Source organism: Globicephala melas, chromosome 12 (genome assembly GCF_963455315.2).
Source record: "Globicephala melas chromosome 12, mGloMel1.2, whole genome shotgun sequence".
NCBI classification, from domain to species: Eukaryota; Metazoa; Chordata; class Mammalia; order Artiodactyla; family Delphinidae; genus Globicephala; species Globicephala melas.
Window position 1 is genome coordinate 65313302 of NC_083325.1, and position 24672 is coordinate 65337973.

At 41.2% G+C, this 24672-nt stretch overlaps 1 protein-coding gene across 1 annotated transcript in view; it reads left to right on the forward strand.

Moving 5' to 3' along the window:
- The first annotated feature begins 475 nt into the window (after positions 1-475).
- The window catches only part of SRD5A2 (steroid 5 alpha-reductase 2), a 56230-nt gene continuing 32033 nt past the window's right edge, over positions 476-24672 (forward strand). Inside the window, exon 1 of the mRNA XM_030858011.2 lies at positions 476-756. Coding sequence (XP_030713871.1) covers positions 476-756 — 281 coding nt within the window. The remainder of the gene's footprint in view (positions 757-24672) is intronic.

Sequence of the window (24672 nt, forward strand, 5' to 3'; positions counted from 1 at the left end):
GCGTGGCCACCACAGAGGGTGTGTGTTAGAGCGGAAGAACTACCCTGGCTAAGTCGTACCTGTAGTTTTCTATTTCCTAGTCCCAGAAGTTGCAGCATCAGAGGTTGATGGGTGAAGAACAAATCTTCGAAGGGTAGTTAGAAGGAGAGAACAGTGGCAGGATGTGGAGAGGGGCGGACGCGCGGGCGACGGCGCGAATATGGGCTAAAGGAAGGGCGCAGGACACTAAGTTGGCTCCACGAAAGCCTTTATCCACTCTCCGCCTGGCTGCTTTCCGAAGTGCCAGCCCTGCGAAAGGGGCATCGCTGCTGAGCCTAGCCAGGGCTGGCCACTCTGAGATGGGAGGTAGGATAGAGGGGCGGGAGCCAAGGCCGAAGGGGCGGACACGGGGTGGCGTCTAGCTCTCCATAAAGGGGCGGCGAGGGCTGCGCTCTCTTCTGCGCTGGCAGCGGCCACCAGCGGGGAACAGGGCGCAATGTCCGTTCGCTGCCAGGAGAGTCCGGTGCTGGCAGGCAGCGCCACTTTGGCTGTCCTGGGGGCACTGGTTCTGTGCCTCGCGGAGCCCGCCGGCTACGGGAAGTACACGGAGAGCCGAATGCCCGTGGCTACCCGCCTGTCCGCCCGCGCCGCCTGGTTCCTGCAGGAGCTGCCCTCCTTCGCGGTGCCCGCGGGGATCCTCGCCGGGCAGCCCTGCTCTCTCTTCGGCCAGCCTGCGACTGTGCTTCTGGGCCTCTTCTGCGCACATTACTTCCACAGGTAGCATAGCGTTTTCCCTTGAGGGTGCGGAGCGCAGCGCACTGTCAGGCTCCCGGCGTCCAGGAGCGCAGCGCGCGGCGCGAGCCGCTGCAAGGAACGCGGAGTGCCGCGCGAGGGGAGCACCTGGCCGGGCCGGGGCTGCGGGCCAGACGCGGGCTAGTGGAGGAGCGATCGCGGGCAGACGCCTCCTTCACTCTCCACGGCCCCGCGCGCGTCTCGGGTCCGCTTCGAATCCTTGGCCTGCTCCGGGGAAAGCGGTGGAGCGGGGCGGGAGGCAAGCTGGAAAGCTCAAGCTGGGCAGAGCTCTTGGCTCAGACAGTTACCTCTCCAACTCCGCGCCGTCCCGCGTCACCTGTGGCGTCTTGCCCACCACCCCTTCTCGTTCTTCCTTCACCTTTCCTTTGCAGGGTGGGGGCGGGCTGGTTCTGAGATCTTGAGGGAGTCTAAGTATTGGCATCTCCCGAAGGAAACTCGGCTCAGAGGGACTGGATCAACGTATCTCCGCAGGGAGATGGGCAGACCCAGACCCTGGACTTAACGGTGAGAAAGAGAACGTGATGGGAACCCACTGACCTGAGCAGAGTCCCACTTCTCAGGAACCACCGAAAAGGGACCGCACTCACCACCAACTCGTTGCAAGTTCCGCTGGCACTAAAGTGTGGATGGGTTGAAGTTAACTTAGAGCTCAAATGTTCTGAATTAAAAGTCCCAAATTCAGGAGAACTTTACCTTCTGCTCTGAGAAGGAAAGACAGGAAAGAAACCAAGGGCTTTCAAGATTCGGAGAATAGATGTTCAAAAGAGACTCCTAGGAGAAGAGAAGAGCTTAAGATTCAGTTGCCTACCATGCCTAGTCATTTACCGTCTGTCGTCCCATGTAGCCCCATAGTAACCTTGTGAGATATGTATTTACTGTGCCCACTTTATAGACAAAGGAACTGAGGCTGTGTAAGGTTAAGTGACTGAATGAAGATGATACAGCTAGTGCCCAGCCAAATTCAAATCTAAGCCTGTGAAACTCCATGGTTTAAGACTTTCCCACCATGTTAAGCAGGCGGATACTCTGCAAGGAGAAAACAGGATCCATGGACAGAGAAAAGTTGCCAAACCAAATCAAGAACTGGAACAGAGGCACAGCCTTATTTTGCGTAGAGAATTTATGGGGTAAAAAAAATCAAGGAAATCTAGATTAGAAATTAGGGTAAAGAATTCCTCTGGAAGCTGAAAGGCATGATCCTCTCTCATAAGGATCATAAGGGAAAAGTGATGCCTCATTTTGGGAAAAGGAAGTGTAGAGAAACAAGTTTTAACCTCTCTTTCCATATAATCCCTTCTTATCTTCTGGATCTTTTTTAGTGGTCAAGATTTAATACTTATGCAATTTTAACTGGATTCTCACTCTTTTAATAATTATTGCCAAGCAACCATTTCATAAATGGGTGTCCTTTCTGGAGCTATTTACTAACCATTTTATTTTATCCAGATTTAGGTGGTTTAATTTGCACAGAAAGAAGGATGTTGGGTGTAGGAGATAAGAGACCAGCTTTTGATTTCACTGTTTTTGGAAAAGACATTTGACAGAAAAATGAGATTTTATCAGGCAATTACTTTTAACTTCTAAAACTACTGTCTATTAGCACCATAAACAATATTTTTATGAGTTCATTTCATCTTACAGTATTGATTAGTGCTTTCTGACACTCCTATTAACATAAGTTTTAGACTTGTTTTTAAAGCCAAAAGGTACTTTGCCTTAGTAAATTATGACAAGTACATTTAAAAAACCAAGGAAGTAATTACTCATAAAATGAATATCAACATACTGTTCACCTTCTTCAGGGGAAAATTTAAAATGTAAAATTTAGAGGATTTGGGGATTGATTCTGCCTGAGGGAAAATTCCCCACAGAAAACACAACTCAGGGTGAGTGAGTTGTCCCTAAGGAATGAAGATGTGATGTTTGTCCACCATTCCCTTTGTGTGAACTCTTTCTTTGTGGCCACTGGACTGTTGAATCTATTATCATTTTGAGTGCTTACAAGGGGTTACGCTCTGTGCTAAACACTATGTGAGTTATCTACTAATCCTCATACCAGCCCATTGAGGAAGCACTATTATCACCCCCATTTTGCAGGTGGGAAACTGGGGTGAGAAAAGCTTAAATAACTTGCCCAAGGTCACAAAGTAACCAGGGAGCCAGGGTTCAGATCCAGGGAATCTGAATCCAGATCTTAGGCTGTTAGCTACCATGATAAACTGTTTTATATTTGTTCTTGCTGCCTTGTTCTTGCCTTTTAAAAACTATATTTAGGCTTAAAATTATTTTTTAATTATAAAAATAATGTTTACTAAAGAAAAAATGAAAAGTACAAAAGTAGAAAAATTCCCATAATTTCAACACTTAAGTACATTAATTGTTAATGTTTTGGAACATTTCCATCAAGGTTCTTTTTTTTTTTTTATCTTTATTGGGGTATAATTGCTTTACAATGGTGTGTTAGTTTCTGCTTTATAACAAAGTGAATCAGTTATACATATACATATGTTCCCATATCTCTTCCCTCTTGCGTCTCCCTCCATCAAGGTTCTAATTTTTCTTGGTCAATTTTTATACATGCTTGCTATATTGAATATATGTAGGTTTTAGTTCTGCTTGATTACTGTCTATAATAAATATTTTTCCACATTATCATAGAATCTTAGTAAATATCATCTTAGTGGCTGCTTGTTATTTCATCTAAAAGCAATAATTTATCCATTAATCTATAGTTTTTTGATAATTTTAATATTTTAAAAACATAATTTATATTAAATTGGACATTTAATTTGTCTTTTTATTTTGGCTAAATAAGGTTATGATGTACATTTTTGCACCTAAATTTTTTTCAGAAGTCATCACTATTCTCTTAGCCAAGATTCCCAGAAGTGGTTCAAAGTTATGAGCATTTTTGCCTTGAGGTTTTAGGAGTCATTAGGCTTGATAGTGAGGGCACATTAAGGAAAAAGCTCCAGGCTGCCTTGGCTTTACCCTGTGCCGTGCGTAGCTATGACACAGAGAATACGATGGAAGAACAGGGGTTCAGGAGAAAGCTGGCTCAGCTGTGGCTTAGACTCTTTTGCAAAATGTCCCTTGGGGGCTATTCAGAAAAGCAATATGTCCCATTGGATAGAAGGTGAAACTCTGCACTTTTCTCCATACAAGGGTGACATGCTAGAATGTGAGTCCCACAAGGGCAAGGATTTTTATCTCATTTGTTCATGGCTGTGTCCTCAGTGTATAGAAAAGTGCCAGTACATATTTGGTACTCACTAAAATTTGTTGAATGCATGAATGAACTCTACTTCTGACATCAGTACAGGCAGTCAGAATTGTGGGAGGGCTAGCAATTACTTAGGAATCATTGCTGAGATTGCATGGCTAGGTCAACTCAGATCATTCTCTTCCCTTCAGAATCTATTGTTGTGGATATTTGGTTGGTTTAGCTACATGAAAATGACTGCTGTGTAAGCATGTTGCCTAATCCCACATCTAGAGTTGTTTGAAGTCAGAGTTATCTCACCTCTTGTTGACCTTGACTACGGCCTGGAATGATCCTTTCCCCCCACTCTCTGATTCATCATTTTCTCAAGATGCCTTGGTGTCTCACGCAATGGTCATCACAACACCTATGCCTGTGGGAGCTTATGTTTTTTCAAGACTTGGGTGTGACCTTGGTATTTAGATGAAAAAGAAAACTGTTTTCAAATAAAGGTGACTATTCTGTAAAAAGTTGCTGGCAGTGTGACCTTCCTTGATGCACATGCAGAAGCAGAGGGCAATGCACACATTAGAGTCTGTTTGAATTTGGAAAGAACTTTCCTGGGGTTTAGATGCTGAAAATAATGACATTTTCTATTCAGCCTAATAAAATGATGGATTAAATGGGAGGTCTTTTTTTTCTTTCTTTGAATTTTATTTATTTTTTTATACAGCAGGTTATTATTAGTTATCCATTTTATACATATCAGTGTATATATGTCAATCGCAATCTCCCAGTTCATCACACCACACCCCGCCCCCCCACCACTTTTCCCCCTTTGTGTCCATACATTTGTTCTCTACATCTGTGTCTCTATTTCTGCCCTGGAAACAGGTTCGTCTGTACCATTTTTCTAGGTTTCACATATATGCGTTAATATATGATATTTGTTTTTCTCTTTTTGACGTACTTCACTCTGTATGACAGTCTCTAGATGCATCCACGTCTCTACAAAATGAGCCTATTTCGTTCCTTTTTATGGCTGAGTAATATTCCATTGTATATATGTACCACATCTTTTTTTTTTTTTTTTTTTTTGCGGTATGCGGGCCTCTCACTGTTGTGGCCTCTCCTGTTGTGGAGCACAGGCTCTGGACACACAGGCTCAGCAGCCATGGCTCACGGGCCTAGCCGCTCTGCAGCATGTGGGATCTTCCCAGACCAGGGCATGAACCCGTGTCCCCTGCATCGGCAGGTGGACTCTCAACCACTGCGCCACCAGGGAAGCCCCCACAACTTCTTTATCCATTTGTCCGTTGATGGGCATTTAGGTTGCTTCCATGACCTGGCTGTTGTACATGGTGCTGCAGTGAATATTGGTGTGCATGTGTCTTTTTGAATTATGGTTTTCTCTTGAGTATATGCCCAGTAGTGGGTTTGCTGGGTGATATGGTACTTCTATTTTTAGTCATTTAAGGAACATCCATACTGTTCTACATACTGGCTGTATCAATTTACATGCCTGCCAACAGTACAAGAGGGTTCCCTTTTCTCCACACCCTCTCCAGCATTTGTTGTATGTAAATTTTCTGATGACGCCCATTCTAACGGGTGTGAGGTGAAAACTCGTAGTTTTGATTTGCATTTCTCTAATAATTAGTGATGTTGAGCAGCTTTTCATGTGCTTCTTGCCCATCTGTATGTCTTCTTTGGAGAAATGTCTATTTAGGTCTTCTGCCCATTTTTTGATTGGGTTGTTTGTTTTCTTAATATTGAGCTGCATGAGCTGTTTATATATTTTGGAGATTAATCCTTTGTCCGATGATTCACTTGCAAATATTTTCTCCCATTCTGAGGGTTGTCTTTTCGTCTTGTTTGTAGTTTCCTTTGCTTTATAAAAGCTTTTAAGTTTCATTAGGTCCCATTTGTTTATTTTTGTTTTTATTTCCATTACTCTAGGAGGCGGATCAAAAAAGACCTTGCTGTAATTTATGTCAAAGAGTGTTCTTCCTATATTTTCCTCTAAGAGTTTTATAGTGTCTGATCTTACATTTAGGTCTCTAATCCATTTTGAGTTTATTTTTGTGTATGATGTTAGAGAGTGTTCTAATTTCATTCTTTTACATGTAGCTGTCCAGTTTTCCCTGCACCACTTATTGAAGAGACTGTCTTTTGTCCATTGTATATCCTTGCCTCCTTTGTCATAGATTAGTTGACCATAGGTGTGTGGGTTTATCTCTGGGCTTTCTATCCTGTTCCATTGATCTATATTTCTGTTTTTTGTGTTGTGTACCATGTTGTCTTGATTACTGTAGCTTTGCAGTATACTCTGAAGTCAGGCTATAGTCTGATTCCTCCAGCTCCATTTTTTTCCCTCAAGACCGCATTGGCTATTTGGGGTCTTTTGTGTCTACGTACAAATTTTAAGATTTTTTTGTTCTAGTTCTGTAAAATATGCCTTTGGTAATTTGATAGGGATTGCATTGAATCTGTAGATTCCTTTGGATAGTATAGTCAGTTTCACAATATTGATTCTTCCAATCCAAGAACATGGTATATTCTCTCCATCTGTTTCTATCATCTTTAATTTATTTCAACAGTGTCTTATAGTTTTCTGTATACAGGTATTCTGTCTCCCTAGGTAGGTTTGTTCCTAGGTATTTTACTCTGTTGCAATGGTAAATGGGAGTGTTTCCTTAGTATCTCTTTCAGATTTTTCATTATTAGTATATAGGAATGCAAGGGATTTCTGCGCATTAATTTTGTATCCTGCAACTTTACCAAATTCATTGATTAGCTCTAGTAGTTTTCTGGTAGCATCGTTAGGATTCTCTATGTATAGTATCATGTCATCTGCAAACAGTAACAGTTTTACTTCTTTTCCAATTTGTATTAATTTATTTCTTTTTCTCCTCTGATTGACGTGGCTAGGACTTCCAAAACTATGTTGAATAATAGTGGCAAGAGTGCACATCCTTGTCTTGTTCCTGATCTTAGAGGAAATGCTTTCAGTTTTTCACCATTGAGAATAATGTTTGTTGTGGGTTTGTCATATATGGCCTTTAATATGCTGAGGTAGGTTCCTTCTGTGCCCACTCTCTGGAGAGTTTTTATCATAAATGGGTGTTGAATTTTGTCAAAAGCTTTTTCTGCATTTATTGAGTTGATCATATGGTTTTTATTCTTCAATTTGTTAATATGGTGTATCACATTGATTGATTTGAGTATATTGAAGAATCCTTGCATCCCTGGGATAAAACCCACTTAATCGTGGTGTATGATCCTTTGAATGTGTTGTTGGATTCTGTTTGCTAGTATTTCGTTGATGATTTTTGCATCTGTATTCATCACTCAGTGATATTGGTTTGTAATTTTCTTTTTTTGTACTATTTTTGTCTGGTTTTGGTATCAGGGTAATGGTGGCTTCATACAATGGGTTTGGGAGTGTTCCTTCCTCTGCAATTTTTTGGAAGTGTTAGAGAAGGATGGGTGTTAGCTCTTCTCTAAATGTTTGATAGAATTCACCTGTGAAGCTATCGGGTCATGGACTTTTGTTTTTTGGAAGGTTTTTAATCACAGTTTGAATTTCATTACTCGTGATTGGTCTGTTCATAATTTGTATTTCTTCCTGGTTCAGTCTTGGAAGGTTATACCTTTCTAAGACTTTGTCCATTTCTTCCAGGTTGTCCATTTTATTTGCATAGAGTTGCTTGTAGTAGTCTCTTAGGATGCTTTGTATTTCTGTGGTGTCTGTTGTAATTCTCCTTTTTCATTTCTAATTTTATTGATTTGTGTCCTCTCCCTCTTTTTCTTGATGAATCTGGCTAATGGTTTATCAATTTGGTTTATCTTCTCAATGAACCAGCTTTTAGTTTTATTGATCTTTGCTATTGTTCTCTTTGTTTCTATTTCATTTATTTCTGCTCTGATCTTTATGATTTCTTTCCTTCTGCTAACTTTGGGTTTTCTTTGTTCTTTCTCTAATTCCTTTAGGTGTAAGGTTAGATTATTTATTTGATATTTTTCTTGTTTCTTGAGGTAGGCTTGTAGAGCTATAAACTTCCCTTTAGAACTACTTTTGCTGCATCCCATAGGTTTTGGATTGTCGTGTATTCATTGTCATTTGTCTCTAGGTATTTTTTGATTTCCTCTTTGATTTCTGTAGTGATCTCTTGGTTATTTAGTAACGTAGTGTTTAGCCTCCATGTGTTTTTGTTTTTACGTTTTTTTCCCCTGTAATTCATTCTAATCTCATAGTGTTGTGGTCAGAAAAGATGCTCGATGTGATTTCAATTTTCTTCAAGTTACTGAGGCTTGATTTGTGAACCAAGATGTAATCAATCCTGGAGAATGTTCCGTGCACACTTGAGAAGAAAGTGTAATCTGCTGTTTTTGGATGGAATGTCCTATAAATATTAAATCTATCTGGTCTGTTGTGTCATTTAAAGCTTCTGTTTCCTTACTTATTTTCATTTTGGATCATCTGTCCATTGGTGTAAGTGAGGTGTTAAAGTCCCCCACTATTATTGTGTTACTGTCGATTTCTTCTTTTACAGCTGTTAGCAGTTGCCTTATGTATTGATGTGCTCATATGTTTATAATTGTTAAACCTTCTTCTTGGATTGATCACTTGATCATTATGTAGTGTACTTCCTTGTCTCTTGTAACGTTCTTTATTTTAAAGTCTATTTTATCTGATATAAGTATTGCTACTCCAGCTTTCTTTTGATTTCCATTTGCATGGAATATCTTTTTCCATCCCCTCACTTTCAGTCTGTATGTGTCCCTAGGTCTGAAGTGGGTCTCTTGTAGACAGCATATATATGGGTCTTGTTTTTGTATCCATTCAGCCAGCCTGTGTCATTTGGTTGGAGCATTTTTCCATTCACGTTTAAGGTAATTATCAATATGTATGTTCCTATGACCATTTTCTTAATTGTTTTGGGTTTGTTTTTGTAGGTCCTTTTCTTCCCTTGTGTTTCCCACTTAGAGAAGTTCCTTTAGCATTTGTTGTGGAGCTGGTTTGGTGGTGCTGATTTCTCTTAGCTTTTGCTTGTCTGTAAAGCTTTTGATTTCTCCATCGAATCTGAATGAGATCCTTGCTGGGTAGAGTATTCTTGGTTATAGGTTCTTCCCTTTCATCACTTTAAGTGTATCATGCTACTCCCTTCTGGCTTGTAGAGTTTCTGCTGAGAAATCAGCTGTTAACCTTATGGGAGTTCCCTTGTATGTTATTTGTCGTTTTTCCCTTGCTGCTTTCAATAATTTTTCTTTGTCTTTAATTTTTGCCAAATTGATTACTATGTGTCTTGGTGTGTTTCTCCTTGGGTTTATCCTGTATGGGACTCACTGCGCTTCCTGGACTTGGGTGGCTATTTCCTTTCCCATGTTAGGGAAGTTTTCGACTATAATCTCTTCAAATATTTTCTCGGGTCCTTTGTTTCTCTCTTCTCCTTCCGGGACCCCTATAATGTGAATGTTTTTGCATTTAATGTTGTCCCAGAGGTCTCTTAGGCTGTCTTCACTTCTTTTCATTCTTTTTTCGTTATTCTGTTCTGCAGCAGTGAATTCTACCATTCTCTCTTCCAGGTCACTTTTCCTTTCTTCTGCCTCAGTTATTCTGCTATTGATTCCTTCTAGTGTAGTTTTCATTTCAGTTATTGTATTGTTCATCTCTGTTTGTTTGTTCTTTAATTCTTCTAGGTCTTTGTTAAACATTTCTTGCATCTTCTCCATCTTTGCCTCTATTGTTTTTCCGAGGTCCTGGATCATCTTCACTATCATTATTCTGAATTCTTTTCTGGAAGGTTGCCTATCTCTACTTCATTTAGTTGTTTTTCTGGGGTTTTAGCTTGTTCCTTCATGTGGTATGTAGCCCTCTGCCTTTTCATCTTGTCTATCTTTCTGTGAATGTTGTTTTTGTTCCACAGGCTGTAGGATTGTAGTTCTTGCTTCTGCTGTCTGTCCTCTAGTGGATGAGGCTATCTAAGAGGCTTGTGCAGGTTTCCTGATGGGAGGGACTGGTGGTAGGTAGAGCTGGGTGTTGCTCTGGTGGGCAGAGCTCAGGAAAACTTTAATCTGCTTGACTGCTGATGGGTGGGGCTGGGTTCCCTCCCTGTTGGTTGTTTGGCCTGAGGCAACCCAACACTGGAGCCTACCTGGGCTCTTTGGGGGGGCTAATGGCAGACTCTGGGAGGGCTCACACGAAGGAGTACTTCCCAGAACTTCTGCTGCCAGTGTCCTTGTCCCCAGGGTGAGCCACAGCCACCCCCCGCCTCTGCAGGAGACCCTGCAACACTTGCAGGTAGGTCTGGTTCAGTCTCCTATGGGGTCACTGCTCCTTCCCCTGGGTTCCGATGCGCACACTACTTTGTGTATGCCCTCCAAGAGTGCAGTCTGTGTTTTCCCCAGTCCTGTCAAAGTCCTGCAATCAAATCCCACTAGCCTTCAAAGTCTGATTCTCTAGGAATTCCTCCTCCTGTTGCTGGACCCCCAGGTTGGAACTGGCCTGACGTGGGGCTCAGAACCTTCACTCCAGTGGGTGGACTTCTGTGGTATAAGTGTTCTCCAGTTTGTGAGTCACCCACCCAGCCGTTATGGGATTTGATTTTGTTGTGATTGCGCCCCTCCTACCATCTCATTGTGGCTTCTCCTTTGTCTTTGGATGTGGGGTATCTTTTTTGGTGAGTTCCAGTGTCTTCGTGTCAATGATTGCTCAGAAGTTAGTTGTGATTCCAGTGCTCTCCCAAGAGGGAGTGCACCTACGTCCTTCTACTCCGCCATCTTAAACGAATCTCTCAATAAGAGGCCTTTTTGCTCGATTGCTCAGTTCATTCTCCAGCACCATGAATTCTTCCCCATCCTTCAAGACTCAGATCGGGCATCACTTCCTCCAAGGCTTCTCTGTGTCCTTTCTCCTTTTGTAAGTCAAGGTGTGGTTTTCATAGCAGCCAGCGTGGCCTTCCATGAGGCACTTCACACACTGGATCATAATTCTCTATTTTAAGGAAACGTCACATCTGTCTAGCCTCCTCATTTTATAGAAGCAGAGCACCACAAAGTTAAGACAATTGGGTCAAAGAGGGCACTGGAACTTGAGTCTCATCATGTGCCGTGTCAATGCTTCTCCAATCTTATAAGACCTGCAGATGTGTCAAATATTCAGAAGTAATAAAACCTCATGAAGGAAATTATTCATTGGCTGAGAATCAGGAGGATGATTAATACGGACATTGGAAACCACCTAGAAAAATCTCTCCTCTTACACACTGAGAAGGAAGTCCCAGGCAGAATAAACTGAATTCTTGTGGTCACTTATTCATGTGTTAAGGATATTCATGAGGCATAATTTGGATCAATTAAAATGGGGGTCAGCAAACATTTTTCTGTAGAAAAGCCAGATAGTAGCTGTTTTAGGCTTTGTAGTAATACAGTCTCTGTCACAACTACTCAGCTCTGCTCTTGTAGCATGAAAACAGCACAGACAATTATGTAGACAAATGAGTGAGGTAATGTTCCAATAAAACTTTATTTACAAAAACAGGTATTGGGCTGTATTTGGCCTGTGGGTCATAGTTTGCTAGCCTCTGCTTAAGAAAACCATGTGTGGCATAGCTTTACATTCAGTGCTCTGGTAGTTCTATTATAAAATTTTGTTAAATCCTATAGTAAAGTACTGGGCATAATCTGGAAAATTTCTGCTACATTTAAATAGGAATTTGGTAGTAAATCTGATTTTCTGTGAATTCCTGGGTTGCAAGTCATTTATTTGATCCTTTGTGGGAAATAGTAGGACTCTTGGAGTTTACATTCTAAATGGGATGACATCATAAGCACATCTGAAACATATACAGCTATGTTTGCCAAAAATGTAAACAAGATTTAGAGATCTTGACCACTTTTACCACACTGAAGAAAGGTCCAACTTATTGCTCATTTTAAATCTAATTTAATGTCACTTAACAAACAAGATAAGGAAACAGTGATCCAAGCTGGTGAAGTGATGTGTATGAAGTTACATGGTGAGGAAGGGGCAGAGTGGGGCTTGAACTTAGGTGTCCTAATTCTTTATCAGAGTTCCACATGCTCAGAACTGTGCTGGGTCCTAGGGGAGCACACAAAAGAAACACAAAGCTGGTGCTTGCCCTCCAGGAGAAAGGCAGGAAAACGCATCATAGTGTGTCTGACACTCTTTCTGGTGTGAAAGTTTGGTGGTGGTAATGTCAGTGTGAGAAGCTCAGGACAGGTGGGAAAATGCAAATTGAGGGACATGTGGGCTATGGTCCACAAGGGGGACCATGGTCATGCCACTGAACATGCTGAGGTCTCTGGTGCCTGTCTGTGTTTGAGTGTGCATGGAAGAGTGGGCAGATGGGTGGGTGGGTTTTGAGGGAACCCAATAAATGGCACCCTTCTTCCCCCACCCAAGTTCATAATCAACTGAGAGACAGATCCAGGAATTAGGCAACTAGAGACAAATTACTACCCTTATTAGTGGTAAAGCTGGTTTGGGGCAACATGGCTTCCCTTTTGGATCCTAACACTGTCCCTCAGAAAAACTCAGTGACAACGATGGCTGAATACTACGGGCCTTACCCAGTGGTGCCTGTTTTGGAAAGATAGCAGAACGGAAGAAGGGCTGAGCTGCACACACCCCTTGAGAGGTCCTGCTTTCAAATTTACCAATTGGGTAATTTATTCCTCCTTTCCTGAGGAGCAATGAGTGAGGGAGAGTGGAAAGGCAAGGAGGTATACTCAGATGAAAGGTCCTCGGCCAGCAGGAGGGAGAATATTAATGTTTTCTGTTACAAGATAGAATATGAAAGTTGTCTACATGTTGATTTTTGCCAGAGCCTGGCAACTTGGTTCTGGAACCTGGGGCACTTCCCTTTCTGCTTTTTGACTCCTTGCCACATATGGCAATGGAGACATTAAAGGCTGGACTCAAGATGTTTAAAAAGTTGCTGGGCTCAACCCAGCAGCCTTTAAGGAGACTCATCATAGGAGCTCTAAATTTTAAAACCCTCTGAACCAGGGCCAACAATGCAATTTGCCTTCCATTTGGTTATGGAAGGGGGGATATGGGAAGGAGAAACCAATATTTATTGAGCTCCAGGTGTTCCAGGAATTATGTTACGTGTTTTATATCAGTTATCTCATGTTATCCTTGAGACAATCGCTGTTATTAATGCAATTTCACAAATAACTGCACTCTGTCTGATTGCAGTAATTGGTGGGAGTGAGGGGGAGTGATGACTAAGCACTTAGCTGGTCCTCTAAAGATGGTCTATGTGGGTGGGAATGAGATGTTCAGTCGGGAAAAGGGGTCTGTTTGGTGACCTATGACTTAAAATTGCCCTGTGCGCCATATGTACTCCGTCTTAGAATACCTTTTTAATACCAAATATCTTTTGTTTCTTTTAACATCTTTATTGGAGTATAATTGCTTTACAATGGTGTGTTAGTTTCTGCTTTATAACAAAGTGAATCAGCTATACATATACGTATATCCCCATATCTCCTCCCTCTTGTGTCTCCCTCCCACCTTCCCTATCCCACGCTTCTAGATGGTCACAAAGCACGGAGCTGATCTCCCTGTGCTATGCGGCTGCTTCCCACAATACCAAATATCTTTTGTATCTATGCCATAATATCTGATCCTACTATCCAAGCCTTAAATCAGGTCTGGGCCATTTTCAAAATTCTTCCATTTACTTGCTTCATGTTGTCAAGGCTGATCCTAAAAGTTACTGTGAAGAAAGTAAGGCAATTTGCTTTTGATATTTTTTCTATTTGACCATGAAAAACCCGCAACTCCCTTTCTGTGTACAGTCTCTGTTTTTCTCTTCTGCTCTATCTGTCCTCTTTCAACAGCAGTACTTGGTCTCACTTCAGTCTCCCAGTGAATGTTCTTTACTTACCCAAAGTTACTATATGATAAACAAATCTAAATACTAGTGTTTTGGGTCCTTTGTTTTCTTATTATTAAGTTTTGAAAGTTCTTTATATATTCTAGATACAAATTCTTTACCAGATACATACTTTGCAAATAATTTCTCCTACTCTGTGTGGCTTGTCTTTTTCATTCTTTTAACCATATCTTTTGAAAAGCAGAGGTTTTTAATTTTGATGAAGTCCAATTTTTCTATTTGTTTTCATGCAATTAAATCTAAGAAATCTTTGCCTAGTCTAAAGTCACATGGGTTTTTTCCTTATGTTTTCTTATAAAAGTTTTATTATTTTAGGTTTTACATTTATGTCTATTATCTATTTTGAGTTAATTCTTATATGGGGTTAGAAATATGAATCAAAGTTCTTTCTTTTGCCTATAGATAGCCAATTGTTCCAGTACCATTTGTTGAAAATACTTTTCTTTCTCTAATGAAATTGCTCCTGCACCTCATGATATGAACAGATACTTTGCTAAAGAAAACATATGAATGGCAAATAAAAACAGGGAAAGATGCTCAACATCATTAGTCATTAGGGAAATGCTAATTAAACCACAGTGGGATACTACTATGCCTCCATTAGAATGGCTAGAATAAAAAGACTGAACATACCAAGTGCTACTGAGGATGTGGAAGACTAGAATTCTGATACATTGTTGATAGGAATGTAAAATGACTACCACTTTGGAAAACATTTTGAAGTCTCTTAAAAAGTTAAACATAAACATACCATGTGACCTACCCATTCCATTGCTAGCTCTTTTCCAAGCAAAATAAAAGCACATGTCTGGGGCTTCCCTGGTGGCGCAGTGGTTGAGAGTCCGGCTGCCGATGCAGGGGACATGGGTTCGTGCCCCGGTCCGGAAAGACCCCACATGCCGCGGAGCGGCTAGGCCCGTGAGCCATGGCCGCTGAGCCTGTGTGTCCGGAGCCTGTGCTCCGCAACGGGAGAGGCCACAACAGTGAGAGGCCCGCGTACCGCAAAAAAAAAAAGCACATGTCGACACAAAGACTTCTATACAGATGTTTTTAGCAGGTTTATTTGTAGCAGCCAAAAACCAGAAACAACCCAAATGTCCATCAAAAAGTGAATCAGTAAACAAATTGTGGTATAACCATATAATAGAATACTACTCAGCAATAAAAATGAGTGAACTATTGATGTGAACTACACTAAGATGAAAGTCAAAATAATTATTCTGTGTAAAGAAGCCAAGCAAAAAAAATAGTGCATGCGTTTTTTTTTTAATAAATTTATTTATTTTTGGCTGCATTGTGTCTTCATTGCTCCGCACAGGCTTTCTCTAGTTGCGGCAAGCAGGGGCTACTCTTTGTTGCAGTGTGTGGGCTTCTCATTGTGGTGGCTTCTCGTTGCAGAGCATGGGCTCTAGGTGTGTGGGCTTCAGTAGTTGTGGCACGCAGCCTCAGTTGTTGTGGCTTATGGGCTCTAGAGCACAGGCTCAGTAGTTGCAGCACATGGGCTTAGTTTCTCTGCGGTATTTGGGATCTTCCCGGACCAGGGCTTGAACCAGTGTCCCCTGCATTGACAGGCGGATTCTTAACCACTGCGCCACCAGGGAAGCCCAGTACATGCTTTATGACTCCATTTGTATAAAATTCTATGGAATTCAAACTAACCTATGGTACATGAAGTACATCAGGGGTTTCCTGGGGACAAAGGGAGAGACAGAAGGATGAGATCACGAAGAGTATGAGCAAAATTTTGGTAGAGATGGATATGTTATTTTGATATCATGATGGTTTTAAAATTTATCAAATTGCATACTTTAAATACATGCAGTTGATTGTTAATTATACCTCAGTAAAGATTAAAAAAAAAACTATAGGTAGGCCTTTGAAAAAATCGTTGTATGTGTGGCCCTGTGTCACTGAGAATTGTTCAAACTTTCTGTGAAGCTAATCTGGCAATGTTTAACAATAGCTGAAAAGCAGTTCACTTTTTTCCCCCAGGAATTTCACTTAGGTAGAATACTCAAGGGCAATAGTCCAAAAGAAAGAAATCAATTTACACAAAGTTATAGTGTTACTATTCACAACTGTAGAACACTGGAAGTTACTTAAATGCTCTACTATTTTTTTTTTTTTTTTTTTTTACATATATATATATATATATATATAACTTATATGAGAATTGCTACTCCAGCTTTCTTTTGGTTTCCATTTGCATGAAATACCTTTTTCCATCCCCTTACTTTCAGTCTGTATGTGTCTCTAGGTCTGAAGTGGGTCTCTTGTAGACAGCAAATATATGGGTCTTGTTTTTGTATCCATTCAGCCAATCTGTGTCTTTTGGTGGGAGCATTTAGTCCATTTACATTTAAGGTAATTATCGATATGTGTGTTCCCATTCCCATTTTCTTAATTGTTTTGGGTTTGTTATTGTAGGTCTTTTCCTTCTTTTGTGTTTCTTGCCTAGAGAAGTTCCTTTAGCAGTTGTTGTAGAGCTGGTTTGGTGGTGCTGAACTCTCTCAGCTTTTGCTTGTCTGTAAAGGTTTTAATTTCTCCATCAAATCTGAATGAGATCCTTGCTGGGTAGAGTAATCTTGGTTGCAGGTTTTTCTCCTTCAACACTTTCAATATGTCCTGCCACTCCCTTCTGGCTTGCAGAGTTTCTGCTGAAAGATCAGCTGTTAACCTTATGGAGATTCCCTTGTGTGTTATTTGTTGTTTTTCCCTTGCTGCTTTTAATATGTTTTCTTTGTATTTAATTTTTGACAGTTTGATTAATATGTGTCTTGGCGTATTTCTCCTTGGATTTATCCTGTATGGGACTCTCTGTGCTTCCTGGACTTGATTAACTATTTCCTTTCCCATATTAGGGAAGTTTTCAACTATAATCTCTTCAAATATTTTCTCAGTCCCTTTCTTTTTCTCTTCTTCTTCTGGAACCCCTATAATTCGAATGTTGGTGCGTTTAATGTTGTCCCAGAGGTCTCTGAGACTGTCCTCAGTTCTTTTCATTCTTTTTTCTTTATTCTGCTCTGCAGTAGTTATTTCCACTATTTTATCTTCCAGGTCACTTATCCGTTCTTCTGCCTCAGTTATTCTGCTATTGATCCCATCTAGAGTACTTTTAATTTCATTTATTGTGTTGTTCATCGTTGCTTGTTTCATCTTTAGTTCTTCTAGGTCCTTGTTAACTGATTCTTGCATTTTGTCCATTCTGTTGTCCATTCTATCTCCAAGATTTCGGATCAACCTTACTATCATTATTCTGAATTCTTTTTCAGGTAGACTGCCTATTTCCTCTTCATTTGTTAGGTCTGGTGGGTTTTTATCTTGCTCCTTCATCTGCTGTGTGTTTTTCTGTCTTTTCATTTTCCTTATCTTACTGTGTTTGTGGTCTCCTTTTTTGCAGGCTGAAGGTTCGTAGTTCCTGTTGTTTTTTGTGTCTGTCCCCAGTGGCTAAGGTTGGTTCAGTGGGTTGTGTCGGCTTCCTGGTGGAGGGTACTAGTGCCTGTGTTCTGGTGGATGAGGCTGGATCTTGTCTTTCTGGTGGGCAGGTCCACGTCTGGTGGTGTGTTTTGGGGTGTCTGTAGACTTATTATGATTTTGGGCAGCCTCTCTGCTAATGGGTGGGGTTGTGTTCCTGTCTTGCTAGTTGTTTGGCATAGGATGTCCAGCACTGTACCTTGCTGGTCATTGAGTGAAGCTGGGTGCTGGCATTGAGATGGAGATCTCGCGGAGATTTTTGCTGTTTGATATTATGTGCAGCTGGGAGGCCTCTTGTGGACCAGTGTCCTGAAGTTGGCTCTCCCACCTCAGAGGCACAGCACTGACTCCTGGCTGCAGCACCAAGAGCCTTTCATCCACAGGGCTCCTTAATTTGGGATGATTCGTTGACTATTCAGGTATTCCACAGATGCAGGGTATATCAAGTTGATTGTGGAGCTTTAATCCGCTGCTTCTGAGGCTGCTGGGAGAGATTTCCCTTTCTCTTCTTTGTTCTCACAGCTCCCAGGGGCTCAGCTTTGGATTTGGCCCCGCCTGTGCGTGTAGGTCGCCGGAGGGCGTCTGTTCTTTGCTCAGACAGGACGGGGTTAAAGGAGCCGCTGATTCGGAGGCTCTGGCTCACTCAGGCCGGGGGGTAGGGAGGGTCACGGAGTGTGGGGCGGGCCTGCAGCGGCAGAGGCCGGGGTGACGTTGCAGCCTGAGGCGCGCCGTGCGTTCTCCCGGGGGAGTTGTTCCTGGATCCCGGGACCCTGGCAGTGGCGGGCTGCACAGGCTCCCCGGAAGGGCGTGTGGCTAGTGACCTGTGTTCGCACACAGGCCTCCTGGTGGCGGCAGCAGCGGCCTTAGCGTCTCATGTCTGTCTCTGGGCTCCGCACCTCCAGCTGCGGCTCGCGCCCGTCCCTGGAGCTCTCTCAAGCAGCGTTCTTAATCCCCTCTCCTCGTGCACCAGGAAACAAAGAGGGACGTAAAAGTCTCTTGCCTCTTCGGCAGGTCCAGACTTTTCCCCGGACTCTCTCCCGGCTAGCCGCGGTGCACTAACGCCCTGCAGGCTGTGTTCACGCCGCCAACCTCAGTCCTCTCCCGGCGCTCCGACAAAAGCCGGAGCCTCAGCTCCCAGTCCCGCCCGCCCCGGCGGGCGAGCAGACAAGCCTCTCGGCTGGTGAGTTCCGGTCGGCCCGATCCTCTGCGCTGGAATCTGTCCGCTTTGCCCTCCGCACCCCTGTTGCTGTGCTCTCCTCCGCGGCTCCCAAGCTCCCCCACTCCGCCTCCCGAAGTCTCCACCCGCGAAGGGGCTTCCTAGTGTGTGGACACTTTTCCTCCTTCACAGCTCTCTCCCGCTGGTGCAGGACCCGTCCCTATCCTTTTGTCTCTGTTTAGTTTTTTCTTTTGCCCTAACCAGGTACGTGGGGGGTTCCTTGCCTTTTGGGAGGTCTGAGGTCTTCTGCCAGCGTTCAGTAGGTGCTCCGTAGGAGTTGTTCCACGCGTAGATGTATTTCTGGTGTATCTGTGGGGAGGAAGGTGATCTCCGCGTCTTACTCTTCCGCCATCTTCCCGGAAGTCTCCCCAAATGCTCTACTATTAAGGGCTGATTGTAATCAGTATGATTGAATATTACATATAATTCAAAAATATTACCTTCTTGGATCTATATCTGTGATGGAAATAATATAAAGTTATTTAGTGAAAAAATAGCACACAATGAGTATGCTCTAAATAAGTCCACATCAACCCATATGAATTAATATAGATAATGATTAGAATATAAAGTGATGTGAATAGCTGATACTTTTGGTTTATAGATTTTTTAAAATAAAGTTTTAAATTTATTTTTGTCTGTGTTGGGTCTTCATTGCTGCGAGCGAGCTTTTTCTTATTGCAGCAAGCGGGGACTACTCTTCGCTGTGGTACACTTGCTTCTCATTGCAGTGGCTTCTCTTGTTGCAGAGCACGGGCTCTAGGCATGCGGGCTTCAGTTGTTGCGGCTCATGGGCTCAATAGTGTGGCTCATGGGCTCTAGAGCGCAGGCTCAGTAGTTGTGGTGCACGGGCTTAGTTGCTCTGCAGCATGTAGGATCTTCCCGGACCAGGGCTCGAACCCATGTCCCCTGCATTGGCAGGCGGATTCTTAACCACTGTGCCACCAGGGAAATCCCTGGTTTCTAGATTTTTATGTAATATTTTCAAAGTGTTTAATGGCATAACTCCCACTATACCTAATAGAAGAAATAATACTGACATTACAAGATTTTAAGAATTACCTCGCAAACTGAGCATGCAATTAAATGCCAATAGAGATCAAGACATTTCTACAAATAAGCACTGCCTTGAGGGAAAAGTCACCATTAATGTATAAGATCTCTCCCACTAAGCCACTGTGATATCACTAACTTCTGAAATTGTCATCTTTCATATTGATCCTTTGAGTTAGGATGTTGAAGATCCCTTAAAAGGCAGATGTTACCTGGTAAAGTGTCAATACACAGATATCCTTTTAATATGTATAGAATACATGGGGATGTCACCTATCTGATTCTTGATAATGGTAATGTATGTCTTCTCACTTTTTCCCCTACTCTGTCTAGCTAGAGTTTTATCAACTTTATTGATATTTTCAAGGAACCAGATTTTGGTTTCGTTGAGTTTCTCTATTGATTTTTATGTTTCCTGTTTGTTTTCTGATTTGATCTTTATTATTTCCTTCCTTCTTCTTACTTTGGGTTTAATTTGCTCTCCTTTTTCTAGCTTTTTAAGGCAGAAGCTGAGGTTATGCATTAAGACCTCCTTTTTCTGATTTGGCATATATTGCTATGAAAATCACAAAATACTGCTTTTGGCACCTCACAAATTCTAATATGTTGTTTTTGTTCTAATTCATTTCAAAATACTGATATTTCTCTTTTGATTTCTTCTCTGATCCATGGGTTATTTGGAACGGTACTATTTAGTTTCCAAATGTTAGGGATTTTCCAGATATATTCTGTTATCAATTTCTAATATAATTTCATCATGGACAGAGAACATACTTTATATGACTTAAAGCCTTTTACTTGTTGAATTAAAACTTGTTTTATGGCCCAGAATTTGGTCTGTCTTGGTAAATGTGCTCTTTAAACTTGAAAAGAATAGGTATTCTGCTGTAAGGAGGAGTCTTCTAAAAATGTCCATAGGTTAATTTGATTGAAAGTGCTTTTCAGATCTTCTATATCCTGTTGATTTTCTGTCTACTTTTTCTCTAAGTACTGAGAGAGGAGTATTGATTTATGTCTGATTAAAATAGGACTTCCCTATTTCTCCTCAAAGTTCTATCAGGTGTTTTTCATGTATTTTGAAGCTCTGTTATTAGATGCATGAGCATTTAGGATTGCTATGTCCTTGATGAATTGATCCTTTTTATCATTATTCCTTTATTATCACTACTTCATTATCATTACCCTTATTCCTGATAATATTCTTTGCTCTGAAATCTACTTTTATCTAATATTAATGTAGTCACTATGGTTTTCTTTTTCTGAGGGTTGGCATGGCATATTTTTTCAACATTTTACTTTGAATCTGTCTCTGTGTTTAAATTCACTGTATGTTTCTTGAAGGCAATATATGGTCAAGTCTTGCTTTTTGCTCAATACTGACAATCTCTGCTTTTTAATTGGGACTTTTAGAATGTTTATAGCTAATGGGATTATTTATGTAGTTTGGTTTAAATCTATCACATTGCTATTTGTGTCTTTTTGTCTCTCTGTTACTTGCGTTCATGTTCCCTTTATCTTCCATCTTTTGAATTGAGTGTTATTTTATTCCATTTTATAGCTTTTGTTGGATTATTAGCTATAACTCTTTCTTTTGTTAGTTTGATTAAAGCTTTAAAGCACATATCTTAAATTTATCACTATTTATTTTCAAATGATGTCATACCACTTCATGTGTACTGTAGGAATGTGAAATAATATACTTCCCTTTCTTCCCTCTTGACCTTTATGCTATTGTTGTTATTTGTTTTACTTATACACATGCCATAAGAAGCTTCAACCTATTGCTGTTATTTTTGTTTAAACAATTATCTTTTATAGAGATTCAAATAATAAAAAACATGTATTTGCCCATGTATTTGCCATTTCTGATGCTCTTTACTTTTGGAGGTTGATCTATACTTCTATCTGATATTATTCTTTCTTTTGTCTGAAGAAATTAATTTTGTTAGAACAGTTTTTTCGTATTTTGAATATCTGAAAATGTCTTTATGTCTCCTTTGTTTCTGAAGGTATATAATTCTAGACATAGCATTCAGATTGACAGTTATTTTCTTTCAGTACTTTAAAGGTGTTGCTCCACTGTTATCTAGCTTGCATTGTTTCCAAAAAGAAACCTGTCGTTTTCCTTATCTTTGTTCCTCTGTACATATGTCTTTGATCTCTGGCTGCTTTTATTTTTTTTGCTGTATGCGGGCCTCTCACCGTTGTGGCCTCTCCCATTGTGGAGCACAGGCTCCAGACCCGTAGGCTCAGCGGCCATGGCTCACGGGCCCAGCTGCTCCACGGCATGTGGGATCTTCCTGGACCGGGGCACGAACCCGTGTCCCCTGCATCGGCAGGCAGACTCTCAACCACTGCGCCACCAGGGAAGCCCTGCCTGGTAATCTTTGATTGGATGGTCAGACATTGTACCTTGCTGGCTGTTGGATATTTTTGTATTCCTATAAATATTCTTGAGCTTTGTTCCGGGGTGCAGTTAAATTACTTGGAAGTAATTTGGCCCTTTCAGGTCTTAGTGTGGTTTATTAGGTGGTTCTAGAAGAGTGCTAGTGGAAGGGCTAATTAATCCCCTCCTCTGAGCTAAGGCCCTTCTGAGTACTCTACCCAATATCCCATGTATTGTGAGTTTTTCAGTCTGGCTGGTGGGAATGGGTTCTATTCCTGGCCCATTCCAAATGACATCAGGATCCCTCTAAAGCTAGGCTGCAGTATAAAGCCAAACAACTAGAATTAGAAAACCACAGCATCATTTTTGCAAATAATGAAAAATAAAGGAGACAAAATTACAGCTTAGAGAAATTATGTATTTGTGTCCAACAGTGAATGTGTCTTGTCCTTATCTTACCTTAGTAGCCTTGCTGAACTTTGTACTTCAAGCTGAAGACCACTCCATGTCACAATTTATAATTTATTAACTTGGTCATGACCAGTTAGCATGAGTGGCTGAGGAGATATGTCTACACCATGCCAAAACCCACACCAAAGCAATCAACTTAAAGAAAAAGAAAAGGTAAACTAGTTATTCAAATTAATTGATTAGTTACTCAGGCCGAGAGATTGATCTGGTTCTATTTGTACACTAAGATTTTGATCTTCTAGGGTATAAATAAATAAGGAAGCAAGCAAACAAATAAATAGGGTCAGTGGTCTGTAGCCTGTCTCTTGTAGGAGGTTGTAGCCTCGATGATTACTCTTTCCATCATTCAGAAGATCCTCAAAGTTTCTTAAAACCTTAGTAATTCATTGGATGTTCAGACTGAATTCTGCTTTGATGCAGAGGTGGGAAGAAAGAGGAAAATTGAGTGAGCAGTCCCAGGGTCTCCCAATACTACCAGGACACAAAGATTAAGAAATAATACAGGAAGGTTAAAAATGGTGTACTGTATTTTAGATCTTCATGAGCTAATCATCTCAATAATTTTAATATATCTACTGGATCATGACCACCAGGTGGTTCACACCGGATGACGTCTGCAAGGGGTTGACAGTGGGGCCTGTCTGTCCTCACTTCCAGGGCATCAGAGCAAGATAAGAAGAAGTCTTAGGAGCTTTGGGGAAAACTTTGTATTGAATTTTTCCCATGGTATCACCCTTAGTAGAAAATGATCAACCACTCTATTGCAGGAAAAAGAAATGTAGTTTTATTGAATTGAGTCCCTTAAAAAAAACTAGATTTGGCAGTCTAATTTCTCTGTGTGTACATAGTCTTTGGAGAAACCAAACCATCTGGTCACTTCCAATTTGAAAAAGTTAAATTTGCCATTGAAGTTTATGCTGTTAGTGGTTTTTAACCCTGTCTGCGCATTAGAGTCATCTGGGGGGACTCGTAAGTGCTACTGATGCTCAGGATCCTATGCCTAAGATTCTGATTAATTTGTCCTCAGTGTGCCTCTTCCCCTTTAGTGTTCCTAAAGCCCCTTAGGTGATTTGAATATGGAACCAGAGGTGAGAACCTCTGGTGTAAACAAATGCTCATGAAACTGATGTTTTTCACACAGTGACTGCAAAGCAAAGTGCTCAAGAGCATAAACTCTGGAAACAGCTCCACCTGGACTTGGATCCCAGCTGTGACATTTCATAGCTGTGTCAACTTGGGCTAATTTAATCTCACTGTGCCTCAGTTTCCTTATCTGTATAATGGGGATAATAACAATATTACCTATCTCCTAGGGTTACTATAAAGATTAAATGAGTAAATGTGTGCAAAGTACTTAGAACATTACCTGGAGCATAGTAAGCAACGTATAAATATTAGCTGTGTGTGGTCCTTTGCTGGCAGTTCCCTTACCGGATGTCTGAACTGAAATTAATTTCAATGACCTAATATTACTCTAACAAGGTGTATTAGTTCCCTGTAGCTGCTATAATAAATTACCACAAATGGGGTGGCTTAAAACTACAGAAATTTTTTCTCTCATCATGCTGGAGACCAGAAGTCTGAAATTTTTTCTCTTGTCATTCTGGAGGCCAGAAGGTGCCAGCAGGGGTCCCTGTGGAAGCTCTAAAGGGAGATCTGTTCCTTGCCTCATCCAGCTTCTGGTAGCTGTCTGCATTCCTTGGCTTGTGGTTACATCTCTATGCTCTGTCTTCACATTGCCTTTTTCTCTGTGTATCTTTCTTTTCTTCTGCTCCTTTCTTGTATAAGGATACATGTGATTGCATTTAGGGTCTATCCAGATTATCCAGGATAACACCATCTTCTCAAGATCCTTCATTTAAACTCATCTTTTGCCATGTAAGAATATTCGCTCTTTTGTTATAATGAAGTAGTATTCACAAATTCTGGGGATTAGGGCATAAACATATTTTGGGGGCCACCATTCAAACCACAACACAAGGTCCATAGTAAAACATAAACTTGGATGGGATGCACCACTGACTCATTCTGTATTTAGTCACCTTTGCATTTGGCCTGCACTTCCCGCTTTCTAATATGTCCAAAACCATTACTTACAATGACAGGTATCATCTGAGTATATAGACAAATGACTGTTCGTTGTCACTGT